Below are 20,722 nucleotides of genomic sequence, written 5' to 3'. Positions count from 1 at the left end.
ACAGATGCAACATGATACGCTGCTGAAGTGAAATGTCACAACACAATCTAAACTGCTCTGGAGACAAACAAACACCATCACCGACCGGTGTCCAATCATTGACATTACAAAACTAGACAATCATTGGTGTCAGGTGTGATATCCCTCTAAACAGCTGGTTAATGTTCCTATCTACCAGGCTGGTCTTCTTTCATCTGTATATGCTGGATGGAACTTGTGAATTTTGTATTGTCATTTGTAGTCTACTGTATTTAAACACGTACATGATACTGCAACAACGTTTCCCCAATGGGACAACAATGTCAGTCAAGTTAACCAGAACATTCCCTGTTCTTTCAGAACTAGCTCCATTCCTTCTCAGAGCGAGGCTAACAACAAGCAGCTGACCTGACCCACACAGTCTGAAAACAGTCCTGTTTTCACGTGAAACCTGCGTCAGGTAAAAGTACGAATGAACCCGTACAACCATAAACACGCCAAACCATAAATAAAAAAATAAAATAAAAATAATTATTCTGTTATTTTACCAGATATAATGCTGAAAGGGTTACCATTTAAGAGATCATGCCTCTTAACTAAGGACCAGATAATCAAAGAATGTCTTGAAATACTGCAAGCAAAACAGGAGACTACAGGGTGACAAACATGCAGTAAGACCCTGCTGATTATTCTGTGTGAGAGTTAAGAAGCTGAAGACCCTTCTGGACCCGAACTCTTTAAATCAGCCCCTAAGCAGTTCACTGGAGCTCAATATTAAACTGTAATGGTAAAGACAGGCAAGAGGGCTTTGCTGAAAATACAATCCCAATCTCTCAAAAGGAAGAGAGAAGAGAGTGCTGTGAATACAGGCCCCCCAGTACAACACTGGCCCCCCAGTACAACACAGGCCCCCCAGTACAACACTGGCCCCCCAGTACAACACTGGCCCCCCAGTACAACACAGGCCCCCCAGTACAACACTGGCCCCCCAGTACAACACAGGCCCCCCAGTACAACACTGGCCCCCCAGTACAACACTGGCCCCCCAGTACAACACTGGCCCACCCTCCTCCCTCTGAGGTGATTGGAGGAGACAGATGAACAGCAGACAAAGGGGAAGTGGGGTGAGGAGGACGACTCTTGTGGCAAAGAGCACACCTGTTATCTTCACAGCCCCTCTGAGGTGAGGTGAGGTAAGATAAGGTGTGAGAGAGAGGTAGCAACCTGACCAATATCCAACACATACATCATTTTTTTCTCAATACATTTTTTTACGGCCGAGAGAAGCGTATTTCAAACTGCATGACCAGAAACCAGCTTTATTACTCTGAATCGATGCCAACACACTGCTATGCAAAGCAGGTCTGTCATTGCTGGAGAATTGCCAGCTGCCACAACACGCTGTACCTCATCAGTATGTGCCAGACGAAATTCCATCGGATTCAGCCACCGCTTTCATCACAGTAAAAGGCTTCATACATGTTAGGCCTGACAAATGTTGTCGACTGAAAACTTCCAAACACTGTTATTACAGCTGATTTTCTCCTATGGAAAGTGTTCTTCAGATGGGTGGTTTGGGCTAGAAGGATGGGGAGGTGTGTGTGGCGCTCCCTCTCTCTCAGTCCTTCAGCCGTACACTACTTTATTACAGACAATTGTGTATCCCAATTGGCAACATAATACCTTAATAGTACACTACTTTTGACCAGGGCCTCTCAGGGGTAGTGCACAATGTAGGGAAAAGGGAGCCATTTGGGATGCAGATTGTGAGCTAAGTAGTAGAATAAACAGTATAGCGAATGTAAAAGGGCGAAGGGAGTCCAGTCTGTCTGGCCTCAACGCTGACTGAGGTTGTTACACTGATTGAAATGCAACATTAAAAACACCACAGCCTTTTAGCTGATTGGTACTTGACAGTAGGAGTTTATGGGCATTTAGAGAGATAGGGTTGGCTTGGCACACGTTGGAAAACCAAAGAACACTAACAAATGCAAATGTTAGTTGAAAGGGGTACATTTCATCTTGAGGTCCTGACTCAATATCAAACTACTTCTCTATGATGCTCTAAACAGTGCAGAGGTGTGAATTGAGACAGTACCTGTAAGTGCTAGCATGGCAATCTGTGGCCTTTTGTACCAAAATCCCCTCTGCTCAGTATTCACCCCATGTAGCTGGGGCCAGAACTGCACTGCCTTGTTCATTTAGCAAATTAGCATTTCAATCAACCTTGATTCCAACTGATCGGGAGTCATTTTTTTACAATTTATTCTGTGAAGCGGCATGAACAGAATTTCTTAATCCAACTTTTCACGTCGGGGGTTTGTGAATAGATCTTGTCTGAAAGGCGGCCATTGGTGGCTTGCCATAAACACTTCGACATGTTGCTGAGACATGGTTATGCAGTAACCCTTGGGACAGCCAACTGCAGAGTGACAATGAGCCTCATGGAGCACCGTGCATTCACACAATGTGACAGGCCAGAGTCTGGCAGCAGACTGTGTGTTCTATAAGGATATGAGACTAATGCAGAAAGAGGTGGCACGTCTCCCACATGAGAATGAATGATTACTTCAAGATGATTCATACCAAGTTACTTCAGCTCGAATCCAATTTCCGTTTATTGATCTCTCGAGGCAGGTACTGTTTCCTCTACTGTTCCTCGATGTACCGCGAGGTCGGTGTGAGACCTGTTCCTCTGGGCCCTGGTCAAAAGTAATGCTCTATATAGGGAACATGGTGATATTTGGGACGCACCCAAGGTGTTGATGGGCAGAGGAGACAGGAAGGGTTGTGGAGAGGTCTCCAGGCCTGCAGAGATTATTCAGTACAGCAGGTAGGTAGCTTCAATAAGACTAGACTGGAGCCATATATAGTAGAAGAATAGCATTGAACAGGACTACAAAGGGCTGTAAATAGAGTTGCCAGTCAGCAGGGGGGCACAGCTTCACACAGAGCTGATGCACACTACATTAATACACAGGTTCAGTCCCAAATGGCACCCTATTCCATATATAGTGTACTACTTTTGAACTGTGACCTATGGGCCCTGGTCAAAAGTAGTGCACTAAATAGGGAATATGGTGGGATTCAGGGCACAGTATCTGAGTCAATGCACAGATATGACTAGAGCTAGCACTAGGCTGATCGTGCTCTACAGAATAGAAGACCACAACCATGGTGACAGAATCAGACATTCAGTTACTGGGTACAAAGGGTTCTGGACTTCAACAACACACACCACAGACTACATCACAGTGGCTTCAGAGGACAATAGCTGATTTCCCTTTGGCAAAGCAAACCGTGAGGGAGAAAGATAGACAGCGTTGTTAGGAGCTAAACAAATAAAGCCAGCTGCATTATACCAGGCAGTGTTATCATATTTCAGCATTATAAAGGACCAAGGCAAGATGGGACTGCTAAGGAACGGTCTATTTTGTTGTTGTCATTTAGCAGATGCTCTTATCCAGAGTGACTTACAGGAGTAATTAGGGTTAAGTGCCTTGCTCAAGGGCACCGACAGATTTTTCACCTAGTTGGCTAGGGGATTCGAACCAGCAACCTTTCGGTTACCTCCCTATACATTCTGACATCTCTTGACTCTGGCATAGTACTAAACACTTCCTAATAACCATCTTTAAGGGCCGCCCACACCTAGGACGATGACTATAACAAAAACTATCAAGATACAAATCTAAAATTATCATTCTCGTTAATGTCCTAGGTGTGGACGGCCCTTAACACTGCAGTGAATATCAAGCCCACTTTATTTACAGTGCGAGTTCAATTTCAGTTCATCCCCATGAAAAGAATAGCCCCTCTCCCACTTCCCATACCTACAGTAGATACATGCCCCCGTTCATTGTCACTCGTGTTGTGAAATACCAACCATATGGGGTTTTGCGGCACGATTTCAGAGGCACAATTCAGATATCGTCAGCACACTAGTGTTATGGATCTGTGACACCCTCCTACTATTCTGGCTGTTACACCAATGACACAGTAAGAGTGGTTAACAAGACCACACAGTCTGCAGTAGAGTTGGGCTGCATACACTCCCATTATGTCTCATCTTAAGAAGTCATCTCCACCTGCGTCCTTGATCGTCAGCAGGCTAAACAGACATTTCACTTGACCTCTGCAGTAGCGCTGTGCCAGCCCAGCTTCTGTTGTCCAGACAGAGGTACTTCCTACTCCACCATACATCACAACTCCCCTTCCTCTCTCCTCTGTGTCAACCTTTATTTGAGATAAATCACCAGGACAGACAGAGCAAACCGAGTGACTGACTGACCGTCCTCTCCTCTCCCAGACATCCTCTATGCATCCCCCAGACAGGTCATTAGTATTTCATCCTGGGTTGTGAATTACAGGACAAACCTCTGTCAGAGTTGTCACTGGATGTTCTGTTTCTGTCCACACACACAGGTTTCCGTTAGCAGGTAATAGCCGGCTTTCAGGATACATTTTTTTTTTTGAAAAGCCAATAAATAAAATTGGAAAGGCCAATTTTACATTTTTCAGCCAAATGTTCTGGTCTGTTGCAGAAGAGTCATTGCTTTTTAACATTTTTTTTCTATTGTCCCAAAACTGTCCCAGGGTCTGTTTGGGCTATTTTGTTTCTCGACAAGCTGACCAATAGAATAGGTCAATTCTTTTTACTATGGGGGATAGTAGATTGACATAGGTGGCGAGCCCATAATGCTAGGGGAAGCTAAGCTTTCCCTAAGTAAATTGAAATAAATTGCCAAAATGATATCGCCTAATTAGCCTACAATACAGAAATAAAATCATTCAAAATAGGCAACTAAATCATGATTTAGCCACAGAGGACCATTAGCTTCCCTAGTCTTGTTGTTTTAAATCTCATTGACTACAAGTCGGAAGGAAAGGCAGCTCGCGCAATTTAGGCTGTGCACGTTGTAAATATCAAATAGATGATTGTTGAGTTGCGACTGTCAACGAAAAGTAGAAGACCAGCAAGCCGTATCGCAATAATTATAAATTAAATTGTGGGGAAACATAGTTTGGAAAGCAAATGGCTATTGCTGTAAAGAGAAGACAATGAAAATAATCAAATCTGTCTTTTAGTTGAGCGAACAACAGTAGGCCTATAGTCTATCTTATTGGCACCAGTATATCCCTGGTGAGTGTGCACTGCGCATATTCACCCTATCAGTGCTACTTTAAAGTTAGTTATTGGACAACAGTTTCCAGCTCCAGTTTAGATGGATGTCATATTCTATTTGTCTCCCCTGATAGTAGGACTATTTTATGGACGTCATTTTAATTGATTGTGTATCAGTGTTGGCTGAGTTTGTCTGATTAAAAAAGTTTTTGCTTCGGTCTCCAGCAGACCGCACACACTCAATTCTTCATTGCTGCGACTTGCTTGCTCGTTGAGATTTCTGATCACATTCGGCTGCGTTTCATTTTATTTTATATGTCAGTTTGATCGCGGGGGAGGATCTAGTAATGTCTGCAGTTTTCGGTTTGGCTATTTGTTTCAAGTGTATTAGTCTATAAATAAATCTCTTTGCCAAAATTCGTCATCTCTCCCATGTCTTATTCGACTAGTAGTTGTTCTGAAATGTTTATTGCTTGACTACATTTTACTCCCTTGTCTGTAATATAACACACACATTAATTATTAATTTTGGTTGCATATGGCGTGCGTTTGTTCTATAGAAAGTATTTGACTGTTGTAAGCCACAGAAAGTATTTGACTATAGCCACAAAATTAAGGAAATTAGAAATGGTGGGGGATTTCGGCCAGAAAATAAACTTGAAACAAATAGCCAAACCGAAAACTGCAGATATTACTAGTGCCCACCCCCCGGATCAAACCGACATAAAAAATAAAATGAAACGCAGCCTCACTGATCAGAAATCTCAACTAGCAAGCAAGTCGCAGCAATGAAGAATCGAGTGTGTGCGCGTTCAAGTGAAGGGGGTGTGTTCTGGCAGGGGGGGGGGATTTTCGGCACAAAACCTGGCCTTTGATAGACGTACGCGGGCACGGGACCTCCTATGTCTGCACGCGCTTGCTCGTTCACAAATCTGTTTAACGTGTGTTATAGTAAAGCACACAGGCAGCTCCTGAGTTTCAAGTTTGGGGAAGTTTACAATCTATCCTACCATTTCTAAAACCTGCGTGACAGTTATGATTATTTTTATATGCACATTTTCATGGAACAGTTTCATTTCAATAATACAATTGTAATTTCTCAAAATCATTGTCACATGGTTAATCATAGAAATCTGAAGTAAAATGCTAAATATGTAAAAAGGCGAGAGTGCCAGCCTCCGCCACATGGACACACTGTGATCCATTGGTGGCTAAAGAAGAGCGCATTGAACTCAGAGATAGGCCTACTGCTGCATTGGCCTATAGGCTATATCTGCCGTCATCAACTAAGTACATTACATAGGCCTAAAGCTGACAAATAAAAACAGTAGAAAATATCCTGATGAAAATGTTGGTTCTTTCAATCACATTAATCTCTACTCCGCCTGTCTGCCTCCCTTTCTGTCTGTCTTGATTTAGGATATTGCTAGTGAAGTGCAACATTGTATCAGATCATCAACTGGGTCTGGCTAAAAGCTGTTGATAGGGAACTTGCAACACTGTATCAACTAGCCTATTCCAGCCCCTTGAAGTTTCTGTGCCGGTGAACTCCGGACAGGCAGCTGTGTTTTTAATGACGTTTCCACTAGCTATATGGGATCATCAGATCATGATATTTCGCTTTTTCACACCAACGCTTGGTGATTATCGAGGCCGGGAGTGTTGGAAAGATTTTTCAAATTCTGAGGAACTCTCTTTCACAATGGATGTTAAAAAACAAAACAGACTTCGTTGACAATGTGAGGCGAAGAAAACATGACTGAGGAGCTCAGCTTATTATTTAAGAACTTGAAACTATATACTAGTGATTTTGCTGTTGGTCAGTCGTCGTTGGCTGAGAAAAAGTTAAATGTGGACAGTTATTCTAACGTATTCAAAGTGCGCGGTAAGGACGCACGTCATTGCATCCTCCACCTGCATGTTCTGTTAAAATGAATTACCATCATCTAAAATGTGATTTCTGTCATTCTGAGCACCGTGGGCAGACACTCTAATCATATTGGACCAGTACATTTCTCAAATGTCTGTTACTTAAATGAAAATGCTATAGGTCAAATGTCTGCCACCACATTTTCATAATGGAAACCCTGACACACACACAGAGAGAGCTTAGGTAACATTTTCTAAAAATGTGTCACTGTTTGATAGCGAGAAATACATTTACATATTTAAATCAAAACAGCAAAGTAAAAGCCACACTAGATGCAGTGTTCAGGGATTATGTTGGTAAACAGCACACATCCCAAATGTCACCCTATTCCCTACATAGTGCACTACTTTTTGACCAGAGCACTATGGGCCCTTGCCAAACCTAGTGCACTAGCTATATAGGGATTAGATTGGTTGGTACAGGGAATGCCAACTGGCAGTGCCCAGGGTCTGGGGCATGGAAAACCTGCTGCTGGATTATAATCTGATTATCTGAAAAACACCTTCAAATGGGATTGGCTCTCTGACTTCCTGCCTTTTTAACCCTCATGGAAAAGTGACAACAAAGACTACTGATGTGTTTTACTAGCACAAATAGTATAGGCTTTATCTGGGAATAGGATGGAAGGTCAAATATAAATATTTCCTCCTGATTTCTCCTTGTTCCGTGGAATGTTTATTCCATCTAATTTTAAAAAGTATAGTCAGTCAGCTTTGGTCCACGGATAATGCATGAAAGGGTAAGTTAACATGAACTATAACTCTATTACATAATCTGTGCAAATGTACAAACACATTCAACTTGACAATGACAACAGCATTTTAGTGTGTGCAAACTTGGTGTAATAATAATAATAATAATAATAATCTTTGCATGTCGGCTAATCATTACATCTAGGAATGTTCCATCAATCCAATGTCTAGTGACCGCTTAGACTGGGATCAGTGCATCAGAGAGGCAGAGGTTGGAGAGAATGCCTGGCCTGGATGCCCTGACTGCCAAGGCATCATCAAGTGTTTCAATTACTCCTGCTCCTTAGCCTTCTCTTCTCTCTCCCCTCCTTCCGACCGTCTGTGTCCATGGGTCGGCTACCCTGTTGCCTGGTTACTGCTCTGTGAAGTATGCCATGCTGTACAGTAATTACCCAGGTATCACCTGCTCAACAATGAGCCCAGTCCCAGCCAATCACAGACAGGACAGAGGAACAGCTAGCCAGGAGAGCGAGAGAGACAGAGCCGAAGGGCCCTCGTAACATTTTGCATTGACTAGACGGAGTCCATGGCCTTTAAAACACAAACTTATGCAAGATAGGCTAACTTCCATACATGTGATCTATCAATGCGCCATTATATGGTGGTGAAGAAATCAAATTCCACAAGGTACATTTTTTTCATTTGATGCTACAGATGTTTTTTTTTTAAATTGGGGGGGGGGGCGGCAGTATTTTTCCCTCTCTCCTCCTATATGATCCAGTGGTCTGGTCCCACAACATAAGTCACTGCACTATAGTACTGTCTGCACCTCAAAGGTGAAATGAGGTATTGTACAGCAGCAACACATCACTGTGTCGTAGAGCTGGATTGACTCAGAAAGACCTGTTCTCTGTATCTTAGAGCTGGACTGACATCCCTGACAGAAGGCACTAGAGGCCCTAATAGCCATATCCTGCTCTGCTTCCTGTAACTGGCTTGGTTATTAGGGCAGCATTCTAAATGGTACCCTATTTCCCTATAGTGCACTACATTTTACCATGGCCCATAGGGGAGTATATGGAATAGGGTGCCATTTGGGATGCAGGCTATATGTGCGCAACATTGACTGCCTCTGTAGCACTACTCATAGAATAGAATCTAGATATTCATAGAATCTAGATATTCATAGAATAGAATCTAGATATTTATAGCCTCTGCCACAGTGTATCATGTGGATCAGTGATTCATGAATATTTCTCAAATAATTTCTGGCAGATATTTTGCGGTGATTATGTATTGACAACGTTCAATGAATACATAAACAAACAATGCATCCAGAAAAGGATCAGTGTGTGTGTACCCTGTCCCTGCATGCTGAATAGCAGGGCTGGTTCTGCTGCTCCAGTCTGTAATGGACTAAATCATCTGGCAGGGAGACGCCAACCCACAGATCTACAGGAAATGTGCTGCTTGGCAGCAGTGTGAAACGTGCCTGGATGTACAATAAGCTAGTGAGGTAGGTTCATCTCTCTCAGCTACTACCCTCATTTCTCCTTCTCTCGCAACCTTGTGCTCTCTCCTATTTCTCTCGTTTTCTTTATCCCTCCCTCACGATCCCTCTCTCTTTTTCTTGCGCAGACAACCAAACAGTAATCCAGTGTGATAACCCCCGTGCTGTAGATTTGTGTGACATTACATGTTCTACAGAGTGAGGTGGATTGCAGAGACAGAGCAAGAGAGAAAGAAAATAAGCCCCGATCCACCCTGCTCTCTGCAGCAGCTCACCTCCGTGCCAACTTCAGCCTGAGACACTGAGGTTAGAGGTCACGGCATTATATTACCACACAGCATCAAGGCCTGAGCAGCCGAGCACAGAGCCCAGGCACAGAGTATACATGCCACACACGCTCTTCATTCTAACAGGGTGGTCAGGGCAACTCCCTGGGCGCTGGAGACATACAGTATGTGTAGCAGCAAGTGTGTTGTATTTACTGCTGCCATGATTATTTACTGTATTTACTGATGTCCATGATTCTGTCTGTATTGCTGCTGGTCTGTATTAGCTGGTGCAAAGACAGGAAATCAATAAATGTAGACAAATGCAAAAACTATTTTCAACCAAACATGCATCCATGACCTCGTTTCAAATCCATAAAAATACAATGTTGTTTAGCATATAGATAAAACACACTAGAATGGCCTCGAAGGACTACTAAAATAAGTGTATTCTGTTCTAATGAACTACCTCTCCTCTGCTTCTGCTCTTTTTTGTCTTAGTTATTTTAAGCATTTTCTCTCGAGGGCTGGAGGTGCATGCAGAGGATGTTGCACAACGAGCTCCCCCAATTGTGATCCTAACAAACGTGGACTGACTGGAGTTATTCTGGGTCTGAAAGCTCTAACAGTGCATCTTCCACACATATCTCCCCCACTAACACAGGTCCTATCTATTGGCCTACCCTCTGTACTCTTACCTGCTTACAGCTGCACTCAAAGACACAGTGGAGGAGACGAGACAAGACCTACAGTACAGCCAGGACATAAACACCCTGTCATCATCATCTTTACACACGCTACCAAAGCAGCAAGGATGGAGCTCTCATTCTATGACTCTCTGGCACCATCTGCTGGCCAGCCTGCTTCAACTCTATTCTGCTGGCCAGCCTGCTTCAACTCTATTTAGGCACAAGAAGCACCAAAATAGACACAATCTTGGAAATAAGAAGTTTAATTTGATTTTAAAATTAGTAGGAAATGATTGCATACATGTCTAGTCAGATTGTGTGTGAAGAGTGAGAGGTGTGAAAATGGTACAGTACCTCGAAGCCCACCACCCACATTATGAGCTGTGTCTCTGACTCCGGGAAATAGGACTTGACTTGGGGGGACATGCCAATCAAGGCACAGTTGGTCACCACGGCGATCACACTCATGGCCTCAAAGGCAAGCTGGAAGAAAAGAAAACACAGGAACTTTCCCCCTCTGACTGGTCTCCCTTTCCTTCCTATCCACCACAGTTCAAAACAATCACAGTTAGACATGAACCTTTTTATCCTTGAAAACGTTATCTCCTTTAATTATCAAATAAAGTCCATCAAACCAACCAACCACACTAAATGTACTATAGAGAACTAAACAGAGTAGAAAGAGCTATTAAGTCAGTCTTACCTGCCACACCCCTATATTGGCTGCAGGCTCAGAGAAGGGTCTTTTGAACACCTTACACATCTTGAAGGCATCCGAGTAGACCTCTGTGACGTTGTTGAGCACCACCAGCACCGCGGCCAGAGGGTAGACACAGGAGAACAGACTGACATAGCCAAACAGCAGGAACAGCTCCAGGTAGTCATCAAATGTTCCCTTAATAGAACACAACAGAGTTTATACAGATTCATGAGGTTAGACTAGAGCATTACAATACCCACTTCAGCCACTGGACTCTTCATCTATGTCTTTGTCTAAACACTGCAGGAACATTTCACTTGATGGGGGTATTCTGTGTAAAAGGCAAGCATAACAGCAAAACCAATCAAGACAGTGGTTAAGAGCGTTGGGCCAGAAACCGAAAGGTTGCTGGTTCGAATCCCCAATCCGACTAGGCAAAAAATCTGTTGATGTACCCTTGAGCAAGGAATGAACCCTAATTGCTCCTGTAAGTCGCTCTGGATGAGAGCGTCTGCTAAATGACTCAAATGTATTGTAAAGATAGTGCAACGCACATGAAGGTATCATTCACATTCATCACAACCTTCCTAGTTACACATTCATTCCCCCATAACTTGAGTCCTGCAACTCACCAGGTAGGTGCTCATGTCTGCCTCCAGCTTGACCTGCTCAGAGAGGGGCAGCTCCTTGTCTTCCATGGTTTTTATCATCCTCTTATGGGCCTTCTTGTTCCTCCTCCTCTGGAGCCAGTAGGGCAGGAAGGCCTCCATGATCTGGTTCAGGATCTGAGACGTTATCAGCAGCGTGGCCAGACTCTGAAAGGAAATAAAAGAGGATATTGATAGTAGATAGTAGTAGCAGCAGTAGTATGAGTAGTAGCAGTAGTAACAGTAGTAGTAGCAGTAGAATCAGTAGTAGTAGTATGAGTAGTAGCAGTAGTATGAGTAGTAGCAGTAGTATGAGTAGTAGCAGCAATAGTAGCAGTAGTATGAGTAGCAGCAGTAGTAGCAGTAGTATGAGTAGCAGCAGTAGTATGAGTAGCAGCAGTAGTAACAGTAGTAGTAACAGTAGTATGAGTAGTAGTAGTATCTGTAGTAGCAGCAGCACTAGTAGCAGCAGCAGCAGTATTAGTAGCAGCAGCAGTACGAATAGTAGCAGTAGCAGGATAAGTAGTAGCAGCAGCAGTAGTAGCAGCAGGATAAGTAGTAGCAGCAGCAGTAGTAGCATTAGTACCAATAACAGTAGCAGAGTAAGTAGTAGCAGCACCAATAGCAGTAGTTGCAGTAGCAGCAACAGCAGAAATAGTAGTCTCTCTCTCTCCCCCTCTCTCTAGGACCATGCCTCATGACTACCTGGCATGATGACTCCTTGCTGTCCCCAGTCCACTTGGCCGTGCTGCTGCTCGTGCTGCTATGGAACCCTGACCTGTTCACCGGACGTGCTACCTGTCCCAGACCTGCTGTTTTCTACTCTCTAGAGACAGCAGGAGCAGTAGAGATACTCTGAGGGACCGGCTATGAAAAGCCAACTGACATTTACTCCTGAGGTGCTGACCTGTTGCACCCTCGAAAACCACTGTGATTATTATTAGTTGACCCTGCTGGTAATTTATGAACATTTGAACATCTTGGCCATGTTCTGTTATAATCTCCACCCGGCACAGCCAGAAGAGGACTGGCCACCCCTCACAGCCTAGATCCTCTCTAGGTTTCTTCCTAGGTTCTGGCCTTTCTAGAGAGTTTTTCTTAGCCACTGTGCTTCTACACCTGCATTGCTTGCTGTTTGGGGTTTTAGGCTGGGTTTCTGTACAGCACTTTATGACATCAGCTGATGTAAGAAGGGCTTTATAAATACATTTGATTGATTGATAGCAGAAGCAACAGAAGTAGCAGCAGCAACAGAAGTAGCAGTAGCAGCAACAGAAGTAGCAGCAGTAGTAGCTGCAGTAAACAACTCTGGTTGCATCCCAAATGGTACACTTTTCCATTTACAATGCACTACTTTACACCAGGGCTCGAGGGCTGTGGTCAAAAGTAGTGCACTATATAGGGAATAGAGTGCTATTTAGACAGAAAATGAAACACAATAACAGCATTGGGGATATTGCTAGTAGTGAGAGCCTTATATATCTATCGCTGTCTCTGTTGCTAGTGCCTCTAGCCGTCCATGTCTGGAATGATGGATCACTTGAATCGGAACATCTAAGGCCAAAGGCTAGTAGTGACCAATGATGTGTATAAACTCTGGATTGCTGATGCTATGTATTGGCCATTTGAGAGGCTTTGAAGCTACCGGTTGGCCATATTGGCTCTCCCCAGTGGGAGCAGTCCTCTATAGGAATGAATGGAATTCTACACTGTTGAAATTCAATAGCACAGAATTACATGTATTTAAGATGTTTTGTTGTTGTAGTAGTAGTGGAGAGAGTAACAATAGAAGGAAAAAATAAATAAATAAATATATATATATATATATACACACATTAAGATTTTTTTGTATATCTTTGTTTTGTTTTATGTTTTGCTAACATATAATATTAAATGATGCATTTGTGTCCGTAATAGAATATACATGTCAAAAACAAATGTAGACATTAACACATGCATTTCTATAGCTTCCAAAATCTTGTTTCCAATGAAGGAGGGTTACCAAGATGGCTGCGCGGTGGCTTCACCACAGCGCCCCCTGTTAGTCATCCAGGGTATATATACACATCATTGGTAGTGACCCACCTGTCTGAGAAGCACCATATCCTGCATCACAAAGGCAATGTAGAATAGGGAGGCAAAACAGTTGAAGAAGTTGAACTGGGGAGAGAAGATGACAAGTAAACTGTTAACAAAATGATTTTCAAAATCAATGGTAACTTGAAATGATCATGGAAACAAACCAATTTCATGTATGACTCACCACCAGTACTTTAAGGACCAGGTGATTTTGAAATGTTGACTCAAGCCTGTGGTTTTCTAAAGCAAAAATAACATTGACTTCATAAACAGTGTGTCTTCTATCAAGTCAACAACTCTCCCTACAGTCAGCAAAAGAACAAGAGGAACACAGGAAGCACCACTGTAGCATTAAGACAATGTATTTTTAGCCTCAATGATTTGTGTGTTCTGTTGTTTTCATTGTATGTATGATAAAATATGAGCTAAAATGCATTCATCCACCCACCCATCCAATCCCACTCACCCACCCACCCACCCACCCACCCACCCATCCACCCACCCACCCACCCACCCATCCATCCCACTCACCCCAGCCAGTGAGGAACTCTGCAGCATAGCGGTATATGAGGTTCATGATCTCTATGACCACAGCGTAGATAATACTGGGGATAAAAAGTAGCAGTCCTGTCCAGAAGGTCGGATCCTCATCATGGATCATCAAGGCCCAGCCCTCCATGTCAAAGTAGATCATCATGACGTACAGAGACAGGTAGAGGCACAGCAGCACAAAGGGAACAGACACCAGGTAGATCCTCAGCTGACGCTTGGCGTTTGAGTAGAGCGGCTCCGCCCGCCCCGTGACGGGGTTGACGCCCAAGACGCCGTGGAAGCCCGGCCTCGGCTCCTCGAAGGCTTTCTTCCTGCTCAGGGTGCCCCAGCCGTACGCCAGCGAAGCGCTGAGGCGCTTCCACAACTCCAGGATCACCGTGCACCACACCAGGTTGAAGCCGGCGAACACAGTGAACTTGTCGTAGTCCTCCCAGTCGAAGAGGTAGTATGGTATCCCTATGAGGGCCATGGGGATCAGGGCCAAGGTGAAATACTCCAGGAAACCAAAGTAGAGTGCCATACCCTCACCAAAGTAGTGCCTGATGTCATCTGGATGGACCATGGGGAATCATGGGGAGGATTTAGTCACAAACAAGCTATTAGAAGGTTCTTAGAATGTTCCATGTCTTGTACATGGCGATAGCCTAATCATTGTATATACTCCAGGGAATGTCATATTGAAAGAGATGGATAACACTAAGATAATACTGTGTAGCCTTAGGATTCAAAGGGCAAATGATCAAGCCATGGCAACTGTAACTTACCTAGAGGCTGGAAGGACAACTTGATCTTTTTGAACCAGGAAAAGGAAAGCCTTTTGAGTTCCTCCTTCTCATGCAGAGGGAAAACTTGGACAAGGATCCCCTTTGATTGCAGTCTGCGTACTGAGATTACATTAAAAACAGAAGTCAGTCCATTCACACCCCCCAGTCTCCTGACGCTATTTGTCATGTGATTCGAGCCATCTTTATTAGATAAACATAACGAAACTTGAACTAGTGGCCCATGCCAGTGTTTCCCCAACTCCAGTACCTCCAACAGAACATGTTGTTACAGCCTCAGACAAACTCACCTGATTCAACTCATTGCGGGTGATTAGTTTTAGAATATGAAGGCAATGATGATTAGTTGACAAGTTGAATCTGGTGTGTTTGTCTGGGACTACAATAACAAATGTATACTGTTGGGGGTACTGGAGAACCAGGGTTGGGAAAAGCTGGCCTATGCTCTCTTGGTGAGAGATAATTCCCTAGTTAAGTTGCTGAAGTGCTAAAAATGACTGAGAACATTGGCTACTTGAGAGCAATGAAAACAGTTGAGTTTGAACTGTTAACTTTCCTCATAATGAGAGAAAGCTTAGTTTTCTAAAACAATAACATACAGACAATGGTGGGGACCCACATATGTACTAGTATATTTGTATAAAAATAAAAAGCTTTAATTTCACGTCATTTCTTGACAAAATTATTTCCAAAACGTTGCATTATTTTTCTAAACAATTGGTTAAGCTGAATAGCAGTCTATCTGCTCAGCAAGAGCATTCACTCCTTATCTCGTATTTGAATAATCCACTAACATTTGCATATTTATTGTCCTTATTGCTGACTCTGACTCTGATGGGGAGACAATGTGAGGATTATGTATGTTATGTTTCAAATATGGAATTGTTCAACCTGGGTTCAAATGGGGAGACAATGTGAGGATTATGTATGTTATGTTTCAAATATGGAATTGGCTTCAGACCTGGGTTCAAATAGTATTGGTTTTCATGTGTGCTGAACTTGACTGAGCCATACAGAAGATCTATACACCTGACTGACATCAGCATGATGGAAAAGGAACAGGGATTTGTTGGGCCAGGTGGTGATTTAACACTTCTCAATGGTCCAGTATTTGTGATTGCAGGCAGCAGGCTCAGAGTATTTGAAAGAAAATGTATATTATTTGAACCCAGGTTTGATGACTGTGCACCCAGTGTTTCAGTGTGGCTGAGGTCATAGGGTCAGTGGTGTACTTACTGACTGACTTCCCTGGATACAGTTTCATCTTCGGATATCCAGGCACGTGGGCCTCATCCTTGGCCCTCAGGTTGTCCAGTTCATGTTTTATGATGTATTGACACTCAGCCATGCTCAGAAAACCATCCCCATCACCTGTAGTATAGAGACACAGACAATTAACACAGTTACAGTCACTTTACAATACAATAACGTGCCCTTACACTAGTGTAGTAATGATGTTTATTTAAAAACATGCTGTATTTACATATCAATCTAGTTATTGCATTGTATCGTAATTGTATAGTAATACAGTTGTAATAATATAATACAGAACATTTAAAATACTATTCATCATCTATAGTACATTCACAGTTTACTATGTATGCATCACTAATGGCACCCTATGCGATAAGGAATAGGGCGCCATTTGTGACGTACTGTACCCTAGATTACCTTGGAACTCTTTGAAGTTGTGCTTGTTGGCATACGTGAAGCCTCTCATGGATCCGTCGTTGAACTCCTTGAAGAGGCCCACATCCTCAGCTCCGTATAGGAGCCTTTGCCAGGAGGCCCCCACCACATACACATTGGGGTTGTCCTTCTCCGTGCCCTGGGCCCCTGGAGTCAGCTGCTCCACCAGCAGCTCAGCCCCTAACACAGCAGAGGAATCAGGATAGGTATGAAGGCATCAATAGACTAGGTGTTCATCCCAAATTACACCCTATTCCCTTTATAGTGCACTACTTTTGACCAGGGCTCAGGTCAAAAGTAGTGCACTATGTAGGGAATAGGGTGCCATTTTTGGGACGTACCCTAGGACAACCATGTTGTATCAACAGAGCCAGACTGACTGGTTAATAGATACATTAACTAAAAGGGACTTTCACACTATTGTACCGAACCGTGCTCTTTTCAGTGAGTATTTCACGATAAGTGATATAGTCAGCCTGCTTTGTTTTCACATAGCTTATCGGAGGTGGCATCAGGGCGCGTATTCATAAAGCATCTCACACTGGGAGTGCTGATCTAGGGTCAGTTTTGCTATTTAGATCATAATAATATTTTATAAACAGATCCTAGATCAGCACTCCTACTCTGAGACGCTTTGTGGAAACGGGCTCAGATATGTTATTGGATCAGTTTCACTCACTTTCAGAGAGCACGATAGAGTGAAAGCCAAAAGAGAGGAAGCAGAGGCAATTTGAAAAGCGATGGAGAGAAGAATGTTTCAACTGTTGGGAAGCTTCAAATCTCTGTTCCCAATATACAGTAGGTAAGGTAAGCTCAATGTACTGTACCTCCATCTTGCTGCTTGTCTCTGACCCTGTTTAGTAACCATGCGATGGCTTCCTCTTTGGTTTCCGAAACCAACTCGATGACCACCAGAGGTGCAAATGTTGAGCCATGACTGTCATACACTGACAAGCTTTTTTGCATCTTCCCCTCTCCCTGTGAAGCCTGGAGAGAGACAAGATAGGAAACAAATGAATTAAACATGACTGCCTACAAGGACCAAAATGACAAGGCCAGAATAGCATTCTTCAGTTTTGAACATCCAAGTATCGGTGCACAGTGACAATATGTTTTACATAGCCTAAATACATAAACAACATTGGCTATTTAAATCTATAAAATAAAATATCAGTTGTTGCACATACAAATGTTGCTCTAGGTAACCAAATTACTTATTGCTCCTCTTGCAAATGTGAGTTGCAGCACCTTCACCTGGCCTAAAACAATCTTATATTACCTAACAAGGTGTGGTATGTTCAGGGGTTCAGCCTTGAGACGTTTTACTAGTCTGAGTACCAGTCTCTTTAGCGAACATTCCACTCCTTGCCACTCCTTGTCATTGCCAAAAAAGCTGGCCTTTCAGCAATCTCAACGTTCAATAGAGAGAAATAGTAATGGCGTCTTTTTGTATGCACATAGTTCGCTGGACAAAGCTTATGGGAAAACGAATGAGGTTTTGTAGGATTTTTGGGCTAAAGAGACTGGTCTGATTCAGACGGGTTGGGTTAAATGCAGAAGACAAATTTCAGTTAACTGGATTCAGTTGCACAACTAACTAACTAGGTATCCTCCTTTACCTTTCCCAGGCTAGCTTTTTACAGTCTGAAGTCGTTAACTTCTGAAGTTGCCTTCATATTCTAAAACGCCTTCTCTTTAAGTCATTCTTATGGCTTGGGTTCAGCCCAACTGATTGATGTAATTCGACTGTTTACTTTAGACGTTGAATCACAACGGCTTAATAAACAGATTTCCCATGTATTAAAGAGGTTAAAATGTAATTTGCTCCTAAATCTGATTCTGAATATCAGCTCAAGCTGGCTAGTGACAGTGACAGCTGAGTGTTTTGGTGTGAGAGAGGGCGGGGCATGAACCGCACGTTCGTTGCAGTATCGTTGGGTGGCTATTATCACTGTTATAGGGTATACTCATCATTGCTTTACTCGGAAGAAATGTGTTGAGATTTGACGTAACATTGTCACGTACAACTGGGGAAACATGTGACGCAAATCGGAAAAGTAGATACCGGTAGGCCTTTTACATCAACAAATCTCTTTAAACAAGGCTACTCACCACGTGCTTCGTTCGCTGGCGCAATAAGGTCCACTTTTAAAGGTTGCCCGCGATGCCAAGTCGACAATAAATACCAATTTCGAATCTTCTATTGTCTTGAGAAATCAGAAGAGTTGCTTGACTTCTGCCTCTCCACGTCACTGGCACTGACAGGCAAGCGCCGCTGTAGACTTCAGCCCGCAGTTATCACACCCACCAACGTGCTTTGCTGTGTGTGTAGGCCGACATAGCATAGAGATAGTTAGAGGACGCAACATTGTATCTGTCCTATTATGGCGTCTGTGAGAGCATGGGCAGTGTAGTCACTTTTGTTCTTCTGCTACTTCTATGAGATAGTAAACGAACTGAAAGGGTGCATACTGCCACCTGGGGTGTGTTGTTTGAAAAGGTACAAAGCCAAGGTTGGTGATTGAATGCCACCTGCAGTTATGGAATGTTTGCTCACAAGTATAATTCATTGGCTGATCCCTCCTGATGATCTGGATGGAATTATGTGTTCATTCCTTAACCCATAAGAAGTCACAGCCCAATGAATACTTCAAAAATAGTGAAAGTCTTCAAATGCGCTGCCCATGCTTAGACCGGTTTTTGGGCACTAGAGTCCTGTATCTATCTCTATGGAACAGAGGCAAGTAAATCACGACAAGAACACTTTCAATGGGGCTTCCTCATTTGAATAGGATTCTAACACGTTTTTCGAGTAGGACAGGCATACGGCATATGTCTTTATTATGAAAAAAATACAGTAGTTATAATGTTTACAATATTATTTTAACCTTTATTTAACTAGGAATGTCAATAAAGAACAAACTCTTGTTTACAATGACGGCCTATCGGGGAACAGTGGGTAGAACGACAGATGTTTACCTAGTCCGCTCAGGGATTCAACCCAGCAACCTTTCGGTTACTGGTCCAACGCTCTAGTGGTTACCTGCCTTGTGGTTAGACTAAACCTCACCAGACAATCAGGTGAGGGTTATTACGATTATGGTCTTGCTCCCAGGATACAAGTATTGGTTCGTGTTAGTTTGGTTTGGCTAGTTTATTATTAATATTGAGGTTGTCATATAACACACAGAATTCATAGCATTGTCTCTGATAAGAGCCTATCGAATACGACTACCAATTTGTGTGTAAATAATTGCATTTGACCATACCAGAGTTCATTTGTGGCGTGTGTGTGTATCTTCCGCAATATCACGTCCCACAGCGTCAGTAAAAAAAGTCGCATTCTTCTTTACTGAAACCGTTTACTTCAAACGGAAAACGTTTTGCAACGAAAACGAGACTTTATTGGTCAAGTTTATCAAAACTTGGGAGTTTATGTAGGTAGGTCCCTCCCCGTCTCGTTCGCTCAGAGGAAGAGACGAAGTGAGAAGTTTTAATCGTCCCAAAATCTGGCCACGAAAATAAACCAACTAGGTAAATAATTTTTGTATGGAGGTCAATGAGTGTCGAATTTAGTAAACAAAAATGGTAATTTCTCATTTGCTACTTGACGCTTATTTTATTTAATAGGACGTTTCGTAAATCTTAGGTGTTATGTGTGTGTGTATTGTTATATAAATATTCATACACATAGCTCATATATTATACAGCGCTAAACTAATCTGCCTGACTCAAGCCATTTCACGTACCCCTGCTAAAACAGGAACCAGGTCACTCTTCCTGCAATAAAACTACCCCCCTCAGCTCTGTTGTTTCACGACCCCCTCTGCTCTCCTGTCTCACTGTCCCCTGACACACACATACCCAGCAATAAACTACCCCCCTCAGCTCCCCTTATCTCACGACTTCGGGACACACACGGACATTCCATCGCACGAACACACACACTCCACTCCCCTTTCTACTGGGCAGGAGCCAGGATGGGACGACTTCACGGGGCACCAATGAGGCTCCTGCACAGGCTCGGTCAGGACCCGCCTCCAACCTTCACCAACCAGTCAGAAGACAGAACTACAAGAATC

At 43.2% G+C, this 20,722-nt stretch overlaps 1 protein-coding gene across 1 annotated transcript; it reads right to left on the bottom strand.

Annotated features, from left to right (window-relative positions):
• Positions 1–4,029: 4,029 nt before the first annotated feature.
• Positions 4,030–20,068, bottom strand: LOC135533078 (anoctamin-10-like). Its single transcript, XM_064960475.1, has 13 exons — positions 19,910–20,068; positions 18,753–18,960; positions 17,468–17,627; positions 16,623–16,820; positions 16,188–16,322; positions 14,934–15,053; positions 14,149–14,718; positions 13,802–13,857; positions 13,624–13,698; positions 11,524–11,706; positions 10,895–11,086; positions 10,546–10,674; positions 4,030–4,215 (listed from the first exon to the last, which is right to left on the bottom strand). Exons 3-13 carry the CDS (start codon positions 17,604–17,606, stop codon positions 4,045–4,047), a joined length of 1,968 nt encoding a protein of 655 aa, XP_064816547.1. The 5' UTR covers positions 17,607–17,627; positions 18,753–18,960; positions 19,910–20,068; the 3' UTR covers positions 4,030–4,044.
• Between the last annotated feature and the right edge of the window lie 654 nt (positions 20,069–20,722).

This window comes from Oncorhynchus masou, unplaced genomic scaffold, assembly GCF_036934945.1.
Source record: "Oncorhynchus masou masou isolate Uvic2021 unplaced genomic scaffold, UVic_Omas_1.1 unplaced_scaffold_2199, whole genome shotgun sequence".
NCBI lineage: Eukaryota > Metazoa > Chordata > Actinopteri > Salmoniformes > Salmonidae > Oncorhynchus > Oncorhynchus masou.
Note: the sequence above shows the minus strand (reverse complement) of the source record. Positions and strands in the feature narration are given on the sequence as shown.

What these genes read in the sequence shown, in the direction of transcription:
- LOC135533078 (XM_064960475.1), bottom strand. Translation starts at nt 17,606, where the DNA reads ATGCAAAAAAGCTTGTCAGTGTATGACAGTCATGGCTCAACATTTGCA. An exon ending in TGGTCCTTAAAGTACTGGTG is followed by an intron (nt 13,699 to 13,801) that starts GTGAGTCATACA and finishes TTCTCTCCCCAG; the next exon opens with TTCAACTTCTTCAACTGTTT. An exon ending in ATATGGTGCTTCTCAGACAG is followed by an intron (nt 11,707 to 13,623) that starts GTGGGTCACTAC and finishes ATTTCCTTTCAG; the next exon opens with AGTCTGGCCACGCTGCTGAT.